General features: G+C 36.4%; 1 protein-coding gene and 1 long non-coding RNA gene across 2 annotated transcripts in view; both read right to left on the bottom strand.

Moving 5' to 3' along the window:
• The window catches only part of LOC136259408 (uncharacterized), a 29,898-nt gene extending 13,759 nt beyond the window's left edge, over positions 1-16,139 (bottom strand). Inside the window, exons 1-7 of the mRNA XM_066052898.1 lie at positions 15,810-16,139; positions 15,052-15,172; positions 14,900-14,983; positions 14,210-14,454; positions 12,530-14,161; positions 8,539-8,637; positions 5,870-5,950 (exon numbers count right to left, since the gene is read on the bottom strand). Of these exons, the coding sequence (XP_065908970.1) occupies positions 5,870-5,950; positions 8,539-8,637; positions 12,530-14,161; positions 14,210-14,454; positions 14,900-14,983; positions 15,052-15,172; positions 15,810-16,139 (2,592 nt within the window). The remainder of the gene's footprint in view (positions 1-5,869; positions 5,951-8,538; positions 8,638-12,529; positions 14,162-14,209; positions 14,455-14,899; positions 14,984-15,051; positions 15,173-15,809) is intronic.
• A 4,407-nt stretch (positions 16,140-20,546) lies between these two features.
• LOC136257963 (uncharacterized) lies at positions 20,547-24,188 on the bottom strand. Its single transcript, XR_010702465.1, has 3 exons — positions 22,183-24,188; positions 22,010-22,135; positions 20,547-21,929 (listed from the first exon to the last, which is right to left on the bottom strand). It is a non-coding gene; the product is annotated as an uncharacterized lncRNA (long non-coding RNA).
• Between the last annotated feature and the right edge of the window lie 2,325 nt (positions 24,189-26,513).

A 26,513-nucleotide genomic window follows, 5' to 3' on the forward strand; every position in this document is an offset into this window, starting at 1 on the left:
ACTCCTCTAAAGCTGCCTCTGTATACAAGTGGACATTTACTCCCTAATTCACCCTGTATACCCATAACTGAATTAGGGATTAAATATCCAATTGCATACCTGCAGGTATAGGCAATCTCCCTTGTTTCCTTACTTCTTATTTCTATGATCCCTAATCAAACTTGCAATTCCTAATTTTTCATTGTACTTGTTTGTAAACTTTTTTGTAACATAATTATGACTGGCTCACCTGCGCATACCGTATCAAAAGAATGAATGGTACCTGACATTATTAATAATGTCTAGACGCATGCCCCTACTATCAGCATTATTAAGGAAAAGTAAAGTAGCTGTTACGCTTTGTGTCAAGCGATGTTCAGCACGGTACACAGCATTTTGAATGAAGAAGAGTATGACAACTGCCTCTACAAGCACGATCACTCACTAAGAAAAATTGATGCATGCCCCAACTATCAATTAATGAAAAGTGAAGTAGCTGTTATGTTGTGTTTCAAGCTATGTTGAGCACATTACACAGCATTCCTAGTAGAACAGTACGACAACTGCCTCTACGAGTAATCCACTCGCTACGGAAAATACAGACAATTTTTTGCATAGCAAACTATTGAGAAGCCATAGTGTGCTACTGTGAATTGACACCTTGTGGTGTCAGTGAAAAGAATTGGGACACAAAGGAGGATAAAGGTTAGTCCATGATGCACTCATTGTAGCTACAGTGGTTAGTGAAAAGGCACATCTTGGGAAGAAGCAATATCGAATAGTGAAGAAATGAAGCTCGTAGCTCTAAGCAAAGTCGAGTTATGCTTGGCTGAAGGCATTGGCAGTTAGTCAGTTAGTAGAAAATTCTGTTAAATACAATATTTTAAAATTTTTGTAGAACTATGCTAGAAGGGTTTAGAGTGTGTCTGAAAACATTTTTGGGCTTGCTACATCTAACCAATACTGCCAAGCTGTTATGAACGTTAAGTGAGGCTGGTTTTGGGTTGAAATAATTGGGCAAAAACACCTATTCTCCATGATCCCTATTATACAGTACTATCATACTGTATGATACACATACATTTATAGCATGCCTGCATCAGAAATGTATAGAAATATTACTTGTTCACAAGGTTTATTGGATGGGGAAGAAACATGTACCAACAATAAAGTGCAAACAATAATTACATACAGTGTTTATTACTTAGATTATCTGTCAGCTCTACTACTGACATACTATCAACTAGACACAGTAGATATTTGTAAGGTTTCTACATTCTAATCAATTGTTTTGAACTTATTTTCAGCCTTCAGATGAACCCCAGGGACCTCACAGAAGGAGATTGGTATGACATTCATCAATTACCTTTGCATTTTATAACTGTATTGTGAAGAAGAAAATATATTTATGCAACTGTATGCAAAAGAGATGGGTATTCCATTAGATTCAGGATCAAGGTGTGGTATGCTGTAGTTCTTTGCAACTGGGTAATTCTATATGAACTGTCGGAAAAGTATACCGTAGCACATTTGATAGATATAGGGTAGGCATTAGCAGGCCAATTGGGTGAATGTTCGTTTCTCTGTGTGTTTTATTAGAGTAAGTGCCTTCTCTTTGTAACTCCAATTCTTTGTGATGCTATAATAACTACTTACCAAAATTATAGCCAGTAAATGTGCAACTGTTAATTTTGCTCAAACCTTTGCTTGCAGTATAGCTACAAGAAAATTATTAGTACTACTTTAAATACTCAACATGTTATTACAATGCCTGCCTGATAGGATAGCACCACATAATTGGGATAATTATTGGTTTAGCTTACATGCAAATCTGCTATTCAGTGTTTAAATTAATAAGCTTACATGATGGTGGTTAATGTGAAAGTGTCCTGCACGTAGGGCAGGTACCAATGCTAGTATACTATAAAGTATATAAAGAACCTTATTCAGATCCTCGTTCATAGCTAAGTAAGTTACACTGCCTTGTGAACACTGTGACTGCTTTATTAGAGTGATTGACTGCTCTATTAGAGTATCTCGATCTTATATGCAATTTTTTTGAAAGGGATTGGGAGGGTGGGGGGGAGCATGTGCCCTCTGGATGCACCACTGTAACTGGGATCCAACGTCTCATGGAATTATGTACTTTATGATGTTTGTACATACTATACTTGAACTGAACATCTCTGCATGTTACAGCAACTAGTCCTGCAAAGATTTCTTCATCATGGTGTGCCTTACATGATGTTTCTATTAATTAGAATTATAAACTCCTCTATAAAATTGTCTACAACTAACTGCATTACATGCATTAGGCCACTTGTGCTGTACAATGATCACACTAGTCTAATATAAGTGGCCTAGCTACTAAAGTTCAGAGACTTTGTGCAAGCAAGTATTCTAGGGAAATAGTTTTAGTGAAGTAATTTATGCACGTTACACCAGTAGCTTGACAAACAGACTACATGCCTCACTTCATGCATCATGTCAAGCCATGCCCTTGATTAATACTACCAGCTGCAGAATGAGTGACCTATGCTAAGCAGTACATGAAGTTCTTTTTCAGAGTAGTTTCTAATTCAGGGGCACCATGATAGAATAAGAGTGATTTGGCTATCTACTGTGAATTATAAAGTACAAGCATAGAAAAATGTATTACATAAATGCAATTAAGGTGGGTTTTGTATGTCTACTAACTTTTACTCCAATATTCATACTCGGTTAAAGCCAAAAGTCAAGAAAATAATTTTCAACATGAATGGTACTTTAGAATTATTAGTGTTGCACTGATAATTGGTTCAGTAATCGGTGTATCTGTGTATCTGTGTATCTGTGTATCTAGTATCTGCATATCTGCTGATATTGGCTACTAGCTGATTAATCAGTTTTGATTAAATCAAAGCTGATGTTAATTTCCACTGCACTGTGTAGTATAATGATGTGGGGGAGGCTAGACATAAGTTATTTGACATTTTAATTAAGTTATGTGTTGATGGTTTAGTGGTGACTACAAGCCATGCCCATAATAAACTGTCAGGGTTTAGGCCATGCTCAACAGTAAACTGAGGTTTTAGTACCAGCCACTTGTCTCAGCTGTATAGCAGTAGTAAAATGTATTTATACCCTGTTTACCATGAGTAATGTTTACTTGTGGTATACATCTAACTTTACATTTTAGCCTAGAATGAGCTGTATATCAATACTTATGTCACTAATATGAGTCATTTAATAATGATGAGGATGAGTGTTAGTGTATATTGGATCGGTTATTGGTATCAGCTAATTCTGTTGCTTAATACTGGTTATTGGAATAATCGACTAATTTGGATATCGGTGCAACACAAGAATTATACTCGAGTTTTACTGAACTTTTTTATAGTTTGGTCAATAGACAAGTGCAGTTTCTTGTGGAAGGAAAGAGTCAATGCTTGTTTATAATTAGAGCTACAAAAACAGGATACATGAGTACAAACTACACGTGCACACTGTCACACAACAGGTCATATCACAGTGTTGGATTAGAGTATTTGTATCCTGTAGTTTGTATTGTGAGGCTTATTAAGAGTTAGATAAGGGCTGAAATAAATTACCATAGCAAGATGGCATATGTAGCTATAAAGTTATGAGTCATGAAAGTTTGGGAAAAGAAGAAGAATTTTATGTCCTGTTTAATTTCGGGGCTCAGTCAATTTTTTTTTACTTCTCTCTTTAACCATTTTTCCTAGGAAAATGATCACAATACAGAACAGCTATTATTGAAGTGCCGTGGAATAATAATGGCTGAGTGTGGTCAGTAACAAGCTAGTGTACATACAAGAAAACAGCAAAACACAGGTGACAGTATACACGAGATAACATACTTTGCACATGTCATGTCTGAGTACATCATGCATAGCTTAAATTTATTCACTAGTTCACTAGTAAAGTAAACTATCCATTCTTTGACATCATGCATACTCGGACACTCATTCTCATAAACTTCTAAGTGGAATCATGTGAAAATTGGTGTAGAAATACCTGGCATAAAGCCCAACTAATCTCCCAAGTTTGTATTTTAATGGTTGTTGTACTAGACCGGATCAAAGTCGCTGCTTGAAGTCCTGTATTCTTGGACAAATTTCATGATTCGTGAACACCTACCAGTAATCATACTGATGACTTACTACCAACACCATCACTTAGAGCTAAAAGCCATAGTTTATTTCCTTCTATCTCATCTGCAGGTGGCTGTGATAGGGTATGTCAGCACTGCTAAAAGAATGATAATTTCGATGTGTAAATAATTGGCCAGCAGTGCTTTGCCTATTTTGCAAGCTTTCATTACTCAGAACTTTTTATATCATTATGCTATGGCAATGCAATTTTTAGGTCTTCGTAAGAATTTAATTGGCTTTATGATGCAAGTTACAGAATGCAAATATTCTTCCCCAGTACTGAGATATGACCTGATATGTGACAGGATATAGTTTGTGCCCACATGCCCTGTTTTTGCAGGTCCGGTCACATATGGTAAGGACATCAATTACAGTTCTTTGAGACAACACACCATCACACACAACAAGCTGCAATGCATGTGCAAAATATCCCAAATTGGGTAGGTTGGCATCTTTCCATGTTTGAGCAATTATTTCCCAGAATAACATGTACAGTACACCATCTTATTTACCTGCTCATTGACAGCTCAAAAAGCTTTGTTTTAAATTGTTTTGTATATAGCAGTAATGATATACATTTCACATGCATTTGGATAAACATAAACAGATTGTCACGTATTTCTTCAAAGAAAAGCCCTCATAATGTATATGCACCAGTGACTACGTAGAGGCTAAAACTAAGCTTTTTTTGTCTGCCAATCCATCCCAATGCTGTAGACTAGAAGTTACAGCTATGAATGTAACTGCCAGTAGGTTATTTTAAGTATAGCCACAGTACAAATTGATTTTGTTGTTCTTCCTACTGTCTAGCACTATAATTCAAAACCACTAACAGTGTATCACAACAAGTTGAAACTTTAGTGATCTATTCTTTGGACACAATAGATAAAATATGTAAAGAAATTCAGAAGTGGTGTAAACTTTTGCCAAGATAGACACATAATATATGAACATGGTTTAAACAAATACATAATTATTACAACATCAAGTGTCAGACACACAGCACAAGGATCACATGTATATAGTGGAACCTCTCTCATTGTTGTAGTCTACACCTCAAAAATGTCCATAACTAAGACATACATGCTAAATACTGTACACTATAGTCAGTATGGGTTCACCTGTCACCTGTGCCCGCCAAATATAGTAATATCAAAGAGGTGAACATGTGTTCACTCCCAATAGTTTTGTACTGGAACAAGCATGTTTCCATGTTGTAAACATGTTTGTGTGCCTGAATCGTCCATACTAAATTATGGGATATTTTTAAAGCCTCATAACTCACTTGTTCTCAAACCACATTTTTGATTAACAGTTCCAGTAGCTTCACAACACTACTAAAGGTTTAGGCAGCTGGCTAATGTAATAAGAGTTATTAACAAGAAACAAGGGCTCAAGTGAACGTGAACAGACTATAAGTATATATCTCTCAGTTAGTGCTATGCACTTTACTAGGCAGTGTGAAAGTTACTACAAAATATTTGTTGTCGCACTCCTTTGAGCTGTAAAGTGTACTGTGTCATCACCCAGCAATCAAATGTTAGTTATTAAATAAACAAGCCACCTAACAGGTAAACAGCATCCTTTAGGCTTCCTCCTTGTGCTTTGATCTCATTCAAACTTTATTACTGTCAGGGTCAGCCAATTATTAATTTGAGCTGACTGGACAACAGAGGTGTCCAAATGAAAAGATCAGAGGTTCAGTTGTATACAATATATGATTATGCTGTACAAACCTTTTGTGGATATGACTCCAACAACTGTACCACCTCATGATGTCCCATAGTTTTAGCAATGTCAAGTGGTGTTTTGTTTCTCTACATTATGAAATAGAGATGGACATTTATTACACATCAACAGATACATATACACACTATTTCTGGTTCAGAATCATGGCTACATATTGAGACATTCCTAAATAAATACATTATGATACATTCATCTTCATATTTACACACTTAGTACAGTGACACATTCACTGTCATTCAATGATGTTCTCCAGAAGCCCAATTGAAACTGATGTAGTTACACATAAGTTATGACTAGGTGATATGCATGCTCATGGTATACCTCACGTGTATTACAAATATGCATAGATTGTTTTGAAAATAATATTTAGATATAGAGAAGGTGTTTATTTTTCAGGTAAATTGGCTGTGGTGAAGGGAGATATATCTAGTAGGGCTGCACTGATTCCACTTTTTACCGATACTTCAAATACCAAGTACTCAGCTGGGAAGTATCTGCAAGTACAAGTACCGATACCAAGTACCTTAAAGTAGTTACTTTATAGTGCACATATTTATTATATATTCAGGGCCACCCACAGGGGGGCAACTGGGGCATTTTGCCCTGGGCCCCAGCCTGAAAGGGGCCCCAGGAGGCTCCATGAAAGCCCCCTTGAATACCTGTTTAAAAGATCGAAATACTCTAATAGAGCAGTCACAGTATTCTTCAAAGGAGCAGTGTAGCAAGTTTATAGATAAGGAGATATGGTTGGTGATGGGTAGTTATTGGCATTGTCAGCAGTTTGTGACCTTTTTTTTTTTCCTTGGTCTTCAACTTACAGCTTGGGTCAAGTTGTGATTCAGAATGGAAACCTCCTTGCCTCTGGGGCCCCACTTTAACTCTTTGCCCTGGGCCCCTTAATTTCTCTGAGCGGCCCTGTATATATTGCATTTCATGGTATTCTTGTACACGTTTTCAGTATGGTTCATGTTTATAATGAAGTAGCCAATCAGATTCACAAAGAAGGAAGTCACTGAAATGCAAACCAGTGGATATTCCAGTATTCTTTGGGAGAAGTGTAGATAATAATATCATAATGGCGCTTACAAAAAAATACTGAAAGTCACTTTTACCTGATTGCTCTATTAGAGTTATTCACTGTTCTATTAGAGTATATCGATCTTTTTCTCAGTAAAGCATTTTCACACGTAGGTTTCAGCACAGATCAGTGATTTTGCCAGTAGTTAGCTATTAGGAGTCCACTGTGCTAGTAAAATAAGCAAGTACAAACAAACGTTATTTTATTCTCGCACGTGATAAGAATCGGTATTTGCAACAATATAATGGCCGATTCCGATACTTCATGAAAACAGCAGTATCGGCCCAAAACCGATACCAATACTAGAATTGGTGCAGCCCTAATATCTAGATCATGATGTGTAGGCCATTGCAACTGGATATCGCCCATGACAACAGATTTGCTTTTTTTCACCAAGAGAACACAAAGTCACATGATTAAATTATGAAATTTCATTATTAAAATCAGCTAAACATGAATGGTCTGTTTTTTCCAAGCATAGTAGTAATCCATACATGTGGTCTGGGGCCATAATGGAGCTCTCGTCAGTGGCTGTATGTGACCACACAGCTCAATGGTGTTGTCGTGTTGAATAAAGACCTGTGCTGTGGATTTCCTTTTATTTTAGCTAGTCTTGAGGCCTGAATAGAACTTGGGCCTAACTCATCCTTTTACCTTACTCATTAATTTTTTAAAGTTCACATTGTATTGTGTACTCAGATGCTTCACTATTCTTATCACAATTGTAACTGATCAGATTTTTTTAGTTTGAACCATACACCGGGTAATGCATGAACACAAAAGAAGGTTACAATGTCATAACACAATGTAGACATTGTTTCTACTCAAGTATGTACATACAGCAGTAAAACAAATGCTTTAAGCTATTAATAAAGCTTCATGCATCCCTCACGTCAAATATAATACTGGCAAAACATGGTTATAAATATGTTTTGCACTTTCATAACTGACAAGCACATGTAGGCTAGTGCTAAAGTTTGCTTGTATGGCCACCACAAACCATCCTTGATTAAAATTGTAATACTAAATTCCACTGTTTTTGTAAGGCTACCAAACAACAATAATGTTCACCAGATCAAACAACCCCTTACATGTAGTGGATTGCACAACAGCTACATAGCTTTTGCCACATTACACCATCCAACTAATTGCACAACACCTTGTATCATGTATTTCCATTACAAACAAATACAGAAAAATAAGGAGATAAATAAATAAAATACGGAAGTTCAGTACTACAGCAGCTACTAGACTACATATCTCATGCTAAGGCTCTCAACAATAACAAACCGACAAGACTTCCAAGTTAACAAATTTACTAGAAACATGTTTATTACCTCTTCATTGGCTTCAAACATGGTATATCTCCTTTTATGATTAGTGAGATACATGCTAAACATACAACCCTAAATTATTTTAATATTGTTTTGTTAAATAATGACACTGTTATCAGTATTGAGTGCAGATAAGCACATTATTTAAAAATTAATTTCAACACATTAATTAATTGGAAGAAACTGATGATGTCATAAATAAGGTCACACAGAGATATATGTAACAAACCAACACATTAATTACTTTGTTCTTCATTTCCACACTGGCACCATGTTGTAGCAGTATTAAACACACATCATATTTATTCCAGCTGGCAGCCAAGTGTAGTGGAGTATACCCATACTATAACAATAAACAATTATCACATGTACCACTAACTACCACACTTGATACTGTATACTGTATATAGAGTACATAATCATAACCACCCAATGTTGTACACTGATATGTAACTATACCAGATACCTTATGACATGTGGTGAAATATTTCAATTAATGCTTAACTACAACAGTACACAAAATAGTTGTTACACTACTAGGACTGTGTATTGTACAGTTATTGAGCAGGTGAAACATATTATCAGAGAGATATATAACAATAATATGAACAGTTATTACAGTCATTTAGGGGTGTCAGAGTAAAAGTGATAGTAGTAAATAAGGCTTAGTGTAGGAGGATCTGAGGGTATGCATCAAGGAAATTTTGAGAATTACTTTGAGATACTAATTTTGGGCTGTGCAAAGTACTAGCTACTGTTAGCTAGCTAGCTAGCTAGGTGCTTAATAATAAAACTGTACACTGATTAAAAAAGTGGTGAAGTGCTGGCCTCATTGGTCATGCCTACTCTGATGTCCTTGCATTCATTAGAGTACTACATTTACTGTCAGTCATCAATGTTACTGGATCTGGGAAAACCGGTCAGCAGATTCAATCACTCATGTCAGCAGATTCAATTTTCACCAAGAACACAAAGTTACATGAATAAACTAACTAATTTCACAATCAAAATCAGCTAGACTTGAGTGGTCTGGTTTTGCTGGTTGCTTTTCCCAAGCCAGTGGTTATCTGTACGTGGAGTGTCGGGCCTTAGCCTGAGGATGGTTGTATTCATTTCACTTGTAATCCTCAGTTTTTCATCCTTTGTCTTCAGTATCGCCTGCACAATTGAATGCTTTTGCTAATTCTCTAGATGTCTACTTGGGGTGATATTTTAGTACGTAGTCTAAGTACATCCATGTCCTTCAATGACAAAGTGTTTCTACTCTTAGCTGTAAAGTAGATGAGTCTACCATCTCGTTATTAGCAGCTGTATTTCTCGTGACTGGACAATATAGATTGTCAGTACAAGCAAATCATTCATTTCTGTTCAGTTTTTGTGGTTACCATGCAAATCAACATCTATGGATACCTAGCATTGGTGAAGTGTTGGTTGTTAAACAGGAGCAGAATAATTGTCATGACAAACATGTAGTTGATATCATCAAGATGGCTACACTGCTGGTCATGTACCAAACAATATCTTCAAGAATGGATTTTAATGTCTTGAACCAAGATGAAGATGTAACATATTGTGAAATATTATAACAGAAGAACATTACAATAATGGTGCAGGAATTGTACTAGAAATTCCTTAAAGATTTGGACATCGAATGCATGTTTTAAAACTAAAAAGAGCTCTTCTCTGCAGATACTGTAGCTAGTTATGTATATTCTGACCACTGTATGAGACTCAATTCTAATGCATTGATGTTCCTGTTGTACCAGTCAGTGTTGAAACAGGGTCGGGTCATTCGGGTCACATTTTCTCAGGGTCATCTGGGCCTGACCCGGATTGGATAACGTGAGAAACGAAATTATTCATTTCACGATGTGGAAATGTGTCCGTTGCTGTCTGCAAGCTTACGTGGAGCCACGCCCACTAATCGATTGTTGTATGAGTTGCATATAGCCTAGTCTTACAGCAGGATAAGTACTTTTTCGAGCCACACCCATTTTAATATATTGGGAAATTGTAATACTAGGTATGCATGAAGCCACCCCCAATTACTGTCTGTAAACTCACAGTAGCTACGTGGAACCAAACCCACTGACTGATTTTAAATTATATTAAAACTTATACTGGTTTAGTTATCACATAACTGTTCGTTTACTCAACAGGAACATAGATCTTATCACACGCCTCAGCTATAATTATCATCTGGGTCAGTGGGTCATCCGGGTCAGCAGTAGTGACCCAGTTTCAACACTGGTACTAGTTGTTGCTGGCCATTACACATGTTAGACTTAAAACACATGCATACATTTGTGTATGGCTAAATATTTGAGACCTTGTAACCATGGCTGACTGCTTAATTCAGGTGACCGTTAATACAGGTTCTACTGTAGTTTCTTTTCCTGAGTAGCACATTCAAGTAATTGACCCTGGCTATGGTTTAATATGTAACCATGAGCTATAAGACTGAAACATAATGATGGGCATGCAGAGAATTACTAATTCCCTGGTCAGTTTGTATAATATACTTTCCTTAGTGTGCACCATGAGCACAAACTCCCAATGCACCTCACAATGTGAAGTAATGTGAAGCAATTTATACTACTGAGAGTCACACGCATTACAGCAATCGAATAACCAGTATTGCATCATGTGATTAATTGTGCACATGATGCATGGTGGAAATGGTGAAGGACTGTATAGGTTGAGGTTTATTACAAGGAAGCAGCTGCGATATCCTTGAGTGGTTGTGTTATACATGTGTTGGGTTAGCACACACTGTGAATAGTTGATGCTTGAGTTGATGAATATTTATCTGATGAATGTTTAGTTTATTTGTCACATGTTGTGGGCACATGATGTCTACAATATACATATAGCCAAGTACTGACCATCAATAGGAGGACCGGTCAAGAATAATAATAATTTGGAAGAAAGTTTTGTAAACTAAAGTACTCAAGTGTGGAGACCTCCTACGTGCTAGGAAGTTGGCTGTCAATATGTTGTCTGGAACTAAAGATTACGTACAAATGTATATAAGCTTTACAGTTTCTATAAGCTGCATAAACAGCAGTGTGAAGTAGTTGGATGCACAAACAACAGCTTTTAATGTTACTGCCTAAGGGCACATTTAGTGTATGCATCATTTCTATTTAAACATGGTGTATGGGAAGCACCCAGACCTTCCACCAAATATATTCCACTTCAAATCCAAACCTTCTTCCAGAAAATTCTGACTATGCCCCTGGATATATCATATATAGAAAATCACAAACACATGCAATTCAAATTTTCAGAATGCTGATGTCATAAAAAACTACAGTACGTAAATGGTGTATTCACGAATTGTAACATTCCTTCATGACACTACGATGGTTTAAACAGGTCCAACACAACTATTATTTTTCACATGTTTTGTTTTCTGTACTTTTTCTTATCACATCTGATAAATTGATCTAACTATTTTTACACACTCAGTATTGCATTTAAGATAAATATAATGTGCAGCCATCCAAGGAGTTTTGATGGTTAGCTGTAGATCATTCATTCATTCTTGTGAGTAAAACAGGTGTCGTACCCTTTAATTAGCAAGTTTTTTTGATCACTTGAACTCTTGAAAGATGATGATGCGCTTGACAGTACCATACATAGGGCAATGTACAAAGGCTTTGCCAGCCTATAATGAACAGCTCTACTATAAGCTTTGTAAGTTGTCTGAGTAATATTGTTCTTGTCCCTATAGATGAATCAACCATACAATCTTCTGACCGGTGTAGGGCTAGCTCAGGCTCACCATAATATCTCAAGCACAATTGTTACAATTTGTAAACACAAATTAATGCCATTCTCTATTTCAACCAATGTTCTTCCTGGTGGCTTATGAAGCCAACAATATCATTTGCCATGATAAGGTATTCGCTAGCTAGCTCACTTAGTTAATAACATCTTTTCATCATACAGAATTTGGCCCTAAAAGAACTACACAGTGAACATCAAGTCAAGATCAGGCATGGGGTGAAGTACATATAAAAGTACTTAAGTAAAGTACAAGTACTTTGACACTTGTTGAAGTACAAGTACTTTTGAATGTATTTAAGTATAAGTACAAGTACACATTTACAAAGTCCATGTTTAGTGTTACAATTGCGTTATCATGCCATTATGTAGTTCTGGTTGCACCTAATAAACATAAGCTGTGAAAATCTACCATCAGTAAGGCGACATCTTTCTGGAGTAAATACCTTTCCTGCAACACTAAAAAGTCTCTCAACAGGTGCTGAGGAAGATGGTACCCCTAGAACATCTTTTGCTAACCTTGACAGTACAGGATATTTCTTTTGGTTGTCTTGCCAATACTTTGTTGGATTTTGGGTCATTGGTAGCGTGTCAGTTTCAATGTATTCATCCACCTGCTTAGTGACTGTACTTAGCTGTTGACTTTCTATTGATGGGGAATGAGAGTTATCATACATGAAGTTGAAAAGTGATTTCCTCTTCTTCTTAGGTGGCGGCTCAGAATTTTCATCAGCTTGCAGGACAGCTACAGTTGACACAGCAGGAGATAATCTTTCTAACACTGCTTTAAGCAAATCCAAAGATCTATCTCTTTCAGCATCATCAGAACACCACCTAAGCTTGAAACGGGGGTCTAGGATACAAGCTACAATGTATGTTTCATTTTCCTCGTAATATGGCATACACCTATGTAATGATTGTTTAAGTCCACGAACTAATCCAGAGTGGTATTTGGACACCATGTTTTCAATGTGATGATATAATCCTCGAATACAGGGTAAAACATAACCTGCAGATGGAACACAACCAACCTGAACAAATTCTGTTGCCTCTTCAAAAGGAGTTAGAATTTCCACTATATCTTGAAGCAGGTTTTTTTCATGAGTAGTTAACTTGGGAGCATTTTCAAGTTGTGACAACACCGAATCTGAAACAGCAAGCACTGATCGTATCATTTTAAGCTGAGAATTCCATCTAGTTGTATTATCAGCTTGTAGCCTAGTTTCATCCTTAAGGACATCAGCTGCTACTGTTGACCTGCGCACAAATGATACCAAACTAGAGCACCTTTTGATGACTGTGTTGATCTGACCTGCCTTTGCCATACCATCTTTTACCACTAGCTGCAACACATGTGCAAAACAGGCATGATGTTCAAATAAGACTTGGCTCTCATCAAGGGAAACATCATCACACCTCTCAAACTCTGACTCGCCTTCAGCCTCACTATCATCACTGGCTGTATGATCTTCAACATCTTCATAACCTGGAAGAGTCAAAAACGCCTTCTTTACATTGGATGCACTGTCGGTGATTATGTGCTTCACTTTTTCCCTCACACCAAAATCAGAAATGATTTCATCATACCACATCATAATGTTATCACCAATATGTCTTCCACTGACTTGATTGCATGCAAGCATAACTGACTCAAGGTTCCAGTCATCTGAAATATAGTGCCCAGTAATGCCCAAATAAGATCGCATTTGTCGATTTGACCAGAGATCAATTGTTAGGTTGATGGTATCAGTCTTCTTCAGCTTGTCTAGTACACTACTTTTTAACTTATCATATTTCTTCTTCAACAAAACTGTGGACAATTGTTTACGGCTTGGCACCTGGTACTGAGAATCTAAGATCCTTAACAGTGATTTGAATCGCTTGCTCTCTACTACAGACAGAGGAATGAGGTCATCTGCAACGAAATCGACTACTGCATCAGTTACTAAAATCTGCTTTGGGTGTTGTGAGCTGTATTTTCTTTGGGGCTGCAGTAAATGTGTCAATGTTTGCTGTGAATTTGACTGTGATTCATCTTCATCCTGTTGTTCTTTCAAGAGAGTTGCGTGTACTCGTCTCTATTAAAAGATTTTAAAATGGACAAGTACAATAAACAGTGTTCTTACCATATGCTTCCACCAATTTGTAGTAGTCCTAACAGATCCAGTGATTTCCTTGGTGTAATACTTGCACTTAGCCTTAAAATTCTCTGCTGGCAAGACTTTAGGTACTTCATAGTGCTTGAGCAAAGCTGGAACCTTCTTCTTAGCTGACATAGCTGCCATAGCTGCCTGCTTCTTAATAAAATTAACTGACAGTCCAACAGCAGTCCCACTATTTCCAAGATCATCAGAGAAATGATGGGGGAAGGCTGGATGGAAAACCTTTTAAATACTGCTTCAAAGCAAACTCAACAAGTGGCAGGTAACTTCAAGCAAAAGCTGACCATGTTAAAATCCCATATCCAGGAACATAATTATTATCTTTGAGCCAATATACAACTTATTCACTTGCATGGTTTTTATACATGTAAATGTACTTCATTGTACTTCAAGTACTTATAAGTACTTCTAAGTACATTAAGTACTTTAAGTACATTGCTTGGAACTTAAGTATAAATACAAGTACATTACATTTGTACAAAAAGTATTTAAGTATAAGTACAAGTACTCTAAAAGGTGTGCTTAAGTACACTTAAGTACAAGTACCAAAGTACTTCGCCCCATGCCTGGTCAAGATCTCATTAATTGAGACCAAACCATAATATTATGTTAGTCTCATAGACATCTCAGATAACCAGAGGTGAGCACTAGTACCTATTCTACAAGATTTACCCAATTTCAGCTTTTCAAGTTCAATTTTCACTCTATCCAACTTGGGTGATAAGAATATAGTGTCCTCTGGTAATGTAGTGACAGTTAGCAACAAAATATGAAGTAGTGATCATGTGAGAAGTACATAATAATACTGGTGGTAACTGTACTACTTACATCATTAGTAGCTAATATGTTAGCTCCACTACTTAGTAGAGTGTTGACCACCTCCAGGTGTCCACGATTACTGGCCCAATGTAGTGCAGTCCATCCAGTCTAGAAACAAAATGATAACAATTACGTAGTACAATCACAACATGTTATAACATACTCTATACTAGTATAACATCACAGTAAGGTTGAACAATCTTTAAAGTTCGATATTATAGTACTCTATAATAGGGCTGGGACGAAGCTTCGAATGCTTCGTGGGTTCGAAGGTTAAGTAAACTTCGAATTATAAAAGTATCCTTCGAAGCTTCGTAATGCACTCATAGTCTACGAAAGAATTACAAATATACATCGTCTTCTTTATTGCAGCTGCTTAATCCTCTTGCGTGATCAATGTTCGTCTTTTCGCAATCGATCTTCATGTGCCACGCCCACTTTTAAAACCATCGCAGTTCAGCTTGCTACCATATTTGCAGCCTTAAAACACCTTATAAAGTGATAGATAATGCACGGAAAGCGTACTTTTAGCCATTACTAGGTGTTTACCTATGCACGATTGCAGTGTAGCGGACACGCCCATTTGCAATCGATCGATCGCGTCATTCAGTACTGCTGCTCAATGATTATGATTATGATAATTGGAAGGCAGCAAAATGCTGATTACATCCAATAAAAGAAAAGAGATATAAAAATGGTTTGGGGATATTTACAGATAACTAGCTAGAGTGTGTGCATTTATTACAAAGTCTTTGTCATAGCATAAGGAGGGTAGATTGTTCCATTCTTTAATAGTTCTGTAAAAATAATTCATTTGGTATTTGTTGGTGTTGGCTGCTGGCAGTGTGAGTCTGAGTGGGTGGTATTGTCTTGTGCTGGTGGATTGTGGCAGAAAGTAATTGGGTATTTGTAATGCTGGCTCCTGCTGGTGAGTAATTCTGTGAAATAAAGATAATCTAGATGCTTCACGTCTCTGTTCCAGTGTGGTCCAATTAAGATTATCTAACATTGTTGTTACACTACTCTTAAAACTGTAATCTGACTGCACCCACCTCGCTGCTCTCCCCTGAACCATTTCAAGTTTGTAAATTAAGTTCTGTTGATGTGGATCCCAGACTTGAGTGGCATATTCAAGAATTGGTCGCACAAGTGTTGTGTAAGCGTCTGATTTAACCTTACCGTTACATTTACTTAGATTTCTTTTTATAAAATTCAGCATCCTGGTGGCTTTGTTTGTAATGTTATTAATGTGAGGTGCCCATGAGAGTGAATTGTCTAGAAGTATCCCTAAATAATTATATGTGCTGCTGGATTTGATGGTCTGGTTGTTTAAAGTATAGTTATTTTATGAGAGGTAGATGACGTCTCATAAATCTCAGTAAGACACATTTGTTGATATTAAACTCCATCTGCCACCTCTGTGCCAATCTAGAAATTTCATCAATATCTTTCTGCAACAGAACCACGTCATCTTCATTACTAATCGTTTATATATAGTAAGAACATAAGAGGCCCTAATACAGTACCTTGCGGGACACCAGAAATAACTGAAACAAAATCAGATTCGTTACCATTCACCAGTACTCTTTGTGTTTGTTTTGTCAGCTATTCAGGAATCCAGCAATGTATCCTGTCGTTAATTCCATAATATTGCAATTTCTTAAGCAGGCGTTGGTGGGGTACAGTGTCGAAAGTCTTAGCAAAATCTAAGAAAAGTACATCAACTTGTTCGTGGCTATCTATAGCTAATTCTTCAATAATGGTAAGCAGCTGGGTGGTGCATGAGTGTCCTGATCTGAATCCATGTTGGAAAGAGTTAAGTATGTTATTCTTCTCTAGGTGTGACATTATAGAATTGAAAATTATGTGTTCCATCACCTTACAGCATACAGATGTCAGTGAGATGGGTCTATAATTTACTGGCATGGATCAATCCCCTTTCTTATAAACAGGTACGATATTAGCTTAGAGCCAGTTACTAGGAAGGATCCCTTCGTTAAATGATTGGGTGATAGTATGTTAAGAGATCTGCACTTATTAGACTTTGTAATTTTAATACATGAGTGGTTATGATCATTAGTGGAAATTACTTGGAGGCATAAATCAAGAATTTCTAAGTTATGATTAGCTATATTATTACTGTTGCTATCTAGTCAATTGGAAGACTGGGAAGCACCATTCTTTGTTACTATTCTTCCCCTCTTGATTATTAGGTTCTTTTCGCCATTGTCCTTGTGTCGTTTTAGTTCTTCTCTAAGTGCCTTATTGGTTTCCCGCTCCTTAATTGTTAAATCTGGTGTTACATAGATGTTATTCCATCTTTCAGTTGCTCGGAGTTTAGAAGCCTGTTTCATAACTAAGCGCTTGTGGTGCTCATCACTTAGTGTTACTAAAAGTAATCTTACTTTACTACCACCTGGCTTTCCAAGCCGCAGCACATTAGTTACACTTGACTTTGGTACATTGAACTCTGTTTCAAATAGCGAATGAACCTTTTCGTGATCCTTAGTGGAAGACTCTTCACCCATATTATGAACAATAACATTACATTTTCTATGTTCTCGATCTATATATTCATCAATGATTTGTGCAGGAGCGTCTTTCATTACTGAAGGTCTGGAATCACCAGATGTTGTATTCATCTCCATTGGTGCGTCAGCTTGTGCAGGTCTTGAAGGCCCTCTTAATAGTTCAAGACTCTCAATAATTGGCTTTACTAAGTTTTCCATCATGTTCTTAAGTGGTTCTGTTATTCCATTAATTATGGTATTAGCAACCTCACATTCCTTAGTAATATCTTGAGGGCCAGGTGATTTACTTTTGGAATTTGAGAGCTTAATGAGCATTGTAGATTCACATACTGAACAAAACCAATGAAGAGATTACAAACTTATTAAATAGGTAAAACTTAAGAAGGATGTGCATAAATGCAAGAAAACCTGTAACTTGAAAGCCAGCACCGAAGCTTCAAATATTCGAACATTTTATTAGCGAATATTCGAAGGTAAATTTCAATATTCGTCCCAGCCCTACTCTATAATATTAACAGTTCAGAACTCACAAACTCTAGCTATAATTGTTATTTTGCTGTAACACTTTATACATAGTACTAAACATTGTACTAGCTACATGTCTGACCCTAGAAAAACATTCATTTTGTCGAGAGTAACATTATTCCTAATACTGTAGTGCATTGTTACTACTCATCAGGAATCACTTCACTGTCCAAAACAGGTTAGCAGGAGTTATATACATAATGTCACAGAAATTTTCCCAATTATGCTCCATTATGCTAGGTGATTAATTTATGCTTTTCATCACATATTATGCCCAAAATGATGCCGACATAATCAATACAAGCCTACTTTATTCTTATTCCAATTAATTGGTTAGCTATATATGTACAAGAAAACTAATGACACATGTAAACACAAGAAAAATACATACAGTACTGTATGTACAATACTGTGTGTTTTATAACTTGTCTTGGAGAAGTGTAAACATTGGAAATTTAAAACTGAAATTGGTCCAAACATTATCTAATCAGTACCTCCTTACATATTAAGCACTAAGTATCATTAAGTGTTACCTTAATTTACTTTTTTTCCATTGTAAAATAATTTTTGGAAGCAAAATTTGTCTGAAAATCTCTTGCACCAAAATTTTTACACAAGATCAAACAACTCTAATAGAGCAGTTGGTATTATACAAAAATATATACTTTTGCACAAAAATAAAGCAAATTGCAGTAGTTTATTTCACATGTTTAATAATGTACTGCACATAAAATGTTTTATCTACAGTATTTTGGTGCTATCAGACACGTATACATGAATAGACAGGTACTTATCAATTGATGTATGTGTGGGACATTGAAAGGACTATTTGAAGCACTAGAAATTGAAAAATGAAATTGCGGGGTCAAAGCATATAAATTACTAATAATGAGTACCTCTTTACAAGGACCACCTTTATATTAAGACCACTTCTAAGAATCATGACCACATATAAAACAATCTCAATGATTAGTCTGGATAGATAATTTAAAAAATACTTCATGGGGCTGATGTTCTTTAATTTCATGAATTGATGTGTAGTACATACATTGCAGAAACACCAATGAAAACAGCACATGGTCACAATTTACAAGACCATAAAGTGTGTTTTGGGACCATCATACTGACTCATGAGGATATCTAGTTAATTACATTAATGTACATAGCCTCACATGGCTATCTTGTTGGTTAAAGGGTCTGGTGGATTAGCTTCGTGCTAGTCATTTCTTTGCTATGATAAGATAGCTAGCTAGCTATAGTACATACGATTTGAGATGAATCCTGGGTTGTTGATTAAGAAGCCATACAAGATCATAGGCTTTAAACATGATGTTCATGATGTATTTATTTGTAAGCTCATGTTACAGGTGCACACTTAATTGTTGAGAATATGTCATCCAGTGCAGCATCAGCGAGTGCGAATTAAACCCCCTTGGAAAGAGGTTAAACAGCCAAACGAAGCATCTACTTATGAAACTATGGGAGTACCTTAAACAAGGAGCAAAGAAGTGTAATTTTTCTGCCAACATCAAGGAGAGAATCTCAGAGGTCACCAATAATACCTTCTTTGCTGGGTTTTGGCATACATTATGCCACAAAGGGATTTCAAAGATATCCATTGTAAGAGTTAGAATGGAGTACCACAAGAAAGGCGGCTTATCTATGCCAAGTAAAGGTACAAAAAGCACTTTGCACAAGCCTGCTCAATTGAATCGATAGGTACAAATGTTCACAAGTCTGTGTTGATGCAGACAGTTTCAACCGAGATGCCATCAGATGGAAGATCCATTCATTTTAGGAAGGAAAGAAAATCTATCACTCTGAAAGATTTTGGTAAGTTAAATTTTGAACCCTGGAACTTTGTCACATACTCCGTCTTAAGCCAAACTTAAGAACGATGGTGTTTTCTCTGGGGGTAGAACATAGCTTAAAAGAGTGTTGAGTGATATGGGATTTAAGTACAAGACAATTAATGACAAGAGGTTATCATTGCAACAGTTTGTGCTTTATGTCACTACACATATACACAGGGTATACTATGAGCAGCCCTGCATAGTCCATCAGCGTCATAAATATTTAACATGAATGAAGTGCAACAGAACTGAAGGAAGACCAGTTGTGTACTTGGATGAGACTTGGGTAATGAAGAACGTCTAGAGCAATTCCTCATCCAAATCAACAGTGATAGCGATGACTCTTCTACTACCAGCAGCAGTGGGTCCAAGTCTTCTGACCTTACTTCATATGATGTAAGATTGTTTGATATTTGCAGCAATGGTGTTGCAACTTGATGATGCCTCAGGTAACTGGGATAAAACTCTGTGAAGTACATGAAAATACAGATGAAGTGTAAGTGTGTGCACTTTGATAAAAAAAATATTATTGCTTTACTATGCTAGCAGAAGTTGAACATGCCATCCCTTGTATATTTGATCAGTGCAGGAGTGTTTGGAAGTCACTATTGGTACTATCAGCCCAAATTCATACAAACAGTGTTATTTCGTTTGTTGGAAACTTTTAGAGTTTTGTGGGAATGTGACTTCAAAAACAAAATGCTGGCTGGAAAAGTTGTGTACATCTGTGACGAAGTGATGAGAAAAGGATTAAAACGACAATTCACTACATGGGAGTAGAAGATGATGGGCAGCTTTGTTGTAAATGTGAAGTAAAATACATGTTGTTCGGCTCACTTGCAGGTACACCAATGCTGCATAACAGATTTTGAGCTGTTATAATTTGGAGTTTTCTTCTTGAAAGGCTGAAGAAGTTTTTTCCCTGAACATAAGTAGGCCATTTATCTTCTAAATACAATGCAACAGTGGCCCCAGCTCTTCTACTCATGCAACTCTGTTTTACACACACAAAAACTGGTTTATTTTCTTGCAAAAGTGTATTACAGCCTCTTACATAACAGATAGTGAAATCATGTGTGTTGAGTGTGGGAGTGTGACATCTGGCTTCACCACAAACATGTGTCAACATGAACACCAAAGGGCTGCACTTTAGAGGCTTCCCCATAATTTTACAGTGTCATAACTGGAGTTTCTTACAATCAAATGAAGCACCTTTAATACATTCTTAGCTGATTGAGAGGTGCTACCTAACAAGCAATACAGGAAACACATGCAATGTAACAATCGTGAGTTATTAATCAGTTTTGAGGATTCAGCTCAACACGTACATGTGTACATACTATAATTTTGTTAATAACATCACTTCATTATACAGAATTTGGCCATAAAAAGATCTAAACAGTGTACATCAAGTAAAGATCTCATTAACTGAGACCAAATCATAATTATGTTAGTCTCATAGACATCTTAATTAACCAGAGGTGAACACTAGTACCTATTCTACAAGATTTACCCGATTTCAGCTTTTCAATTTCAGTTTTTCAACTTTCGTTTTGGGTGATAAGAATGTAGGGTCTTGTGGTAATTAAGTGACAGTTGTTGACCAAACATCAAGCAGTGATTATAGTGATTACTGTACTACCTACAGGAGTAGCAGCTGATAATGTGACTGGATCTGCAAGAATCCCATATGTTCGCACAAGCATAATTTTATAGTAGAATGCAAAAAAAAATGTAGTATTTATGAAATCATAAAATAATATTTCCGTAAATTTTAAGCACTTTTTCACACTGAAGGAAAGTGATAAATGCTTAAACCTTGATAGCATAAAGCAAGAGAAGTTCCAAAATCTTTGTTTTGTGTCAGTCTGCCTTGTGTTGGATGAATGGTTCACAATCATTTCTTCTCACGTTTTTGCTTTGCCCTGGTCATGGGAAAGGCAGCAATGGATTCACCTGTTCATGGAGAACGCAATGATGAAAGTTACATTTTGGTAGAGACTGTAATTGTAAGTTATAATTGTTTACTTAAGCACCTGTAGTTTATTTTCCATATTGGCATTGTATAAATCGATTTCTGTTGTTGCCACTTTGTAGCACTGTAACTTTGAAGGTTCTTGCCTTCTAGAGCTGAAACTTTGGTTGACCATCCCTTTGGCTATCTAGATAAAGAAAATGTAATAAAACGGAATTCGAAAAATGCACTAACATGGGGTTCTTGCAGATCCGGTCACGTATGTTAGCTCCACTACTTAGTAGAGTGTTGACTACCTCCAACTGACTGCCTCACTGCATAACCACATTCACAAAACTACAGACCATATGAAGCAGCTCACACCCACCACCACTTTAAGTCACAACAAAAAACTCATGGGTGGGATGCACCTTTTGTGGTGGTAACAGTGAATATCTAACTTTTGTGTACTTTGCTATTCTCAATTACGTTAATTGTCATCTACTTCTTCATGCCAGGAAACCATACAAAGGCAGTAATTTCCGTATCAACACTTTACTTGAAGGAGTGTATATAGACACAAAGTACCATAGTAGCTGATATACTGTAATAATAGCATTAGACCATGCCCCCTGAAATGATCAGAACACTTCATGACACCACTTGTTGAGGTTACACCCCTCAATGATCTAGTTCCATAGAAAAGATACCACCAAACATAGTAAACAACTTCACACACCCTTTATTATCTGTGGTACCATGCCCCAAACTTAATCTACTGTACAACTGAGTAATGACATCAAGATGCTCTAATATAGCAGTCATGGCAACAGTGTATTTTATAGCTATGCTCTAACAAAAAGGTCATAAGTGGTGGATTTGAGGGGGCCAAGGAGAGCTTTGCTCCTCTGGTCCTTCTCTTTCCCTCCTTGTACTTACAAGACTATATTGGCACTAGAAACAGGAATCATGTATTCACACCATATTCAGAAGTACAGAAAGCCAACAAGCAAATAGAAGAAAACAGTTATATAAAGCAACTTAATAGTTATAAACTGTACACTGTGAAGAAAATAAGATAAATAAATTTGATGTTTTTTTGTGCTAAAGATTGAGATACTCTAATAATAGAGCAGTCACCAATTTAATAGAACAAACACAATTCTATTGCTATTAACTGACAATTTTTGTAACAGTAGCTACTACCTTATTTTGTTTAGTACACTCTACCACCAAACAGGTTGATATAATCAATTTTGTATGCCTTGTAAAGCATGCATTTTGTTAGCTAAATAGCTATCAAAAATGCTCCTGAATTCAAGCATAGGAGGGCTAATTTTAAAAGTTTTCTCAGAAGATATCCAACTGGAGTCTTAGAAAGTGTATTCCTTTCATTCATCCAGCTAGCTATACCAGACAAAGTTATGCAAATGAATATACCATAGAGTTGGATTGTTAAGCACATGTGTCTATTAAGCACATATTATTTGTTAAGCTCATACATATTTCTTGTGAATAACCATGACTGATAAGCGCACATGGCCCAATGCAAGGCTTACATGAGACAAAGCTATGCACAGGAAGAATGCTGGAAAAGTAATCTCTCCTTGAGTGCTTATGTCTCTGGCTTTGTATACAGCAAATCAGTCCTCTGAATTGTGATAATTCTTGTCATCATGAAGGATTTCACCTAGAAATGGAGTCAAATATTCTTATACACTAGCACAGTTACCATGAACTACAGTGTACTCTATTACATCGTAGTGATTCAGTGTTAAAAACACCATAATTATTGATTAGGTGTACATGCCTTAGGCCCCTATTTGGTGATTATTAGTTTCTCATCCACCGCCCGCATCCTTCTTAAGCTACCGCATGGTAAGCCATTATTTACTCTGCGCATGCTCAGAAGAACACGTGATACCAAACTGTTACAATTTTTGTTGATGAACGCTACAATGCGCTATATATCACCAGGAGAACTGTTGTTTTCCTTAGCAAATTGCTGCAGTGCCAGTTGCAATCGTGCTCTATCGACTTCATCAAAGCAGGCTTTCAGTTGACTGTCGAAAAACAGTTGGCGATCACAAAAATTAGAATCAACTGGTGAAGGAAATGTTTGTAGTAAGAAAGAAAGACAATTTGGACAAGGTCTGTACATCAGTGTGTTAATAATTATTATAAAATAATGGCATAATGGTAATACCCTCCCGCCCGCATCATAATAATTAGAAAGGCTGGATGAGAAACTAATAATCACCGAATAGGGGCCTTACAAGATAGTATTATTTTTATAAAAGTTCACTACGAAATTATAAGTGCTTGAGCTTAACAACCCGACTCTATGGTAACTTGTGCACTAGAGTTCCATTATTCTCATAATGGAATAAACACTGTTCTATCTTTTGCCCCCTCATCCCTTTAGCAGTATCTCCTAGATCCGTCTATGAAAAAAGTTTATAAACTAGTATAACAAAAAAATTCTTAAATTAAAAATGAAGTAGGGTTTCAGTGATAAACAGTATTGAAACAAGAGATGTCGGTAGCTATGAGTGAAAACCTCTACATGGTGTTGTAGCAATGTGGGGCTACAATACCAAGTAGGGATTTTCCCTCATAGTTATCATTCTCTTGTTACACTACTACTTTAATAACTGGAACCCTACTTCATTATTAAATCAATAATTATATTAAATTTTGTTGTACTAAATTGTTAACTATATTTGTTAGATCATAGCTATAAAATACACTGTTGTTGTGACTGCTGTATTAGAGTATCTCAATCTCACTACTCAGTTATGCAGTGGATTAAGCTGGAGGTGTGGTACCAGAGATAATAGAGGGCTCGTAAAGTTGTTTCTAGTTTCTGATTTCATCTTTTTGTGTATGTAGTCTACAATGTATCACACTGATAGTAATACTACATACACACTGTACAGATATCATGTGATCTGCACTAACAGGTTTAATACCAAATACAACAATCTCAACATAATGTGATACATACACTGGTAAAAGCATTAAGTATAGTACTAGCATCATATAGACACACTTTTTGTAGATTTGTACATTTTAAGATCATACTCTATTAGAATAGTCATGAAGTTAGTTGTTGTAACTTTGAAGTACTCTAATAGAACAATCAAAATGAGATGAATATGAAACACCTTAATAGAACAAGCTCTCATACTTGGCAATATGGACACTAACAGAGAAAACAAGTAAAGATACAGTTGTTTTGTGAAGAATCATAAAACACTGAAACATTCTTAACAGCACATAATAGTGCCATACCTAATTAACCTCAACACATTTACCCACTCAAATTATATAGTGTGACAAATCACATTTAATTGTGGGTTTGGGTTTACAATATTTGGTAATAATATGCATACTAGTTGTGTTCCTGTAAGTGGTACTGCTAACACACTGTACAATACAAAATTTTATTAATTTGTTAATGAGATATTTACATACATAAAAAATCTTTTAAAAATCTTACCTTATTAGTAAGACCACATTTGTGACTGGATTTTGGAAAAACGATTCAAATCGCACATTAGAAATTCGAGATAAATAGTTTTAAAGAATTCAAGTCAGCATAACTTGCCAAGGATAGCAAGCACACTTATGAAATTTTCATAAAAGGTACATCAATCTATTACCTTTCAGAACACTTCCAGTACTTGTAGCTGCTTGCAGAGTTTCCTGCCAAATAAGATAGAAAATCTGAGCAGTTGGACAACTGAAGTAGTATTACGAGTGCTCACAAAGGAGTGGAGGGAGGAGATGGCAGGGAGGGCTAGAGATAGACTTCAAAATGGAGGCAGAACATGATTAGAGTCAAGACATGAGATTACAGGGCTGCGCTGGCTCCTTAATGGCTGATATGTAGCAAAATCAACAGAAAAAACGTCTGGCCAACATTATCAGGCCATTTACCAGTATACCACTGATTCTTGCCAAGCCAGACCCTTCACAAGGCCAGATACTGCCATTCGAGATCTCTATACCACCCAGAAAAGTCGTCTGTTAAAACCAGTCTCATGCAAATAGTTTGAGTAGTACTGAGGGTCAAAACTAGCAGTACAATAGTGTGGCTATTTACTGGTGGTGTTAGTTTGATTTTACCTGATGTGAGATTTGGATCGGTTTTGTAAAATCTAGTCACATTTTAATAATATAGGAGACAAACATGTGCTCAATAATTAGGTCTTCAACATAACTTGACTCATATTTGTAGCACTACCACCAATTAGCACCATTACAGCAATAAACTCATCAGAGGTGGATGTGCCTTTTAACAAATATCTGCCTTCTGTGTTTCCCCATTCCTTTTATCTTCAATTAGTCATCTTATCCTTCATACCAGCTACAAAGGCATTGTTTTTCCATATCAATGCTTTCCTTAAATGAGAGAGAGCATTTATTTAGATTATACAAAAATATATTTGACACGCTTAACGGACTGTAGTATCCTTGTGATAGCATTGGGTAGCAATTATGCAGGGCTTGTAAAGTGACTGTAATGGGCCACACCCAAATCATCTACTAAAAAAAATGTTTAGATGATGCTGCCTACCAAA

Source organism: Dysidea avara, chromosome 6, assembly GCF_963678975.1.
Source record: "Dysidea avara chromosome 6, odDysAvar1.4, whole genome shotgun sequence".
Classification (NCBI taxonomy): Eukaryota; Metazoa; Porifera; class Demospongiae; order Dictyoceratida; family Dysideidae; genus Dysidea; species Dysidea avara.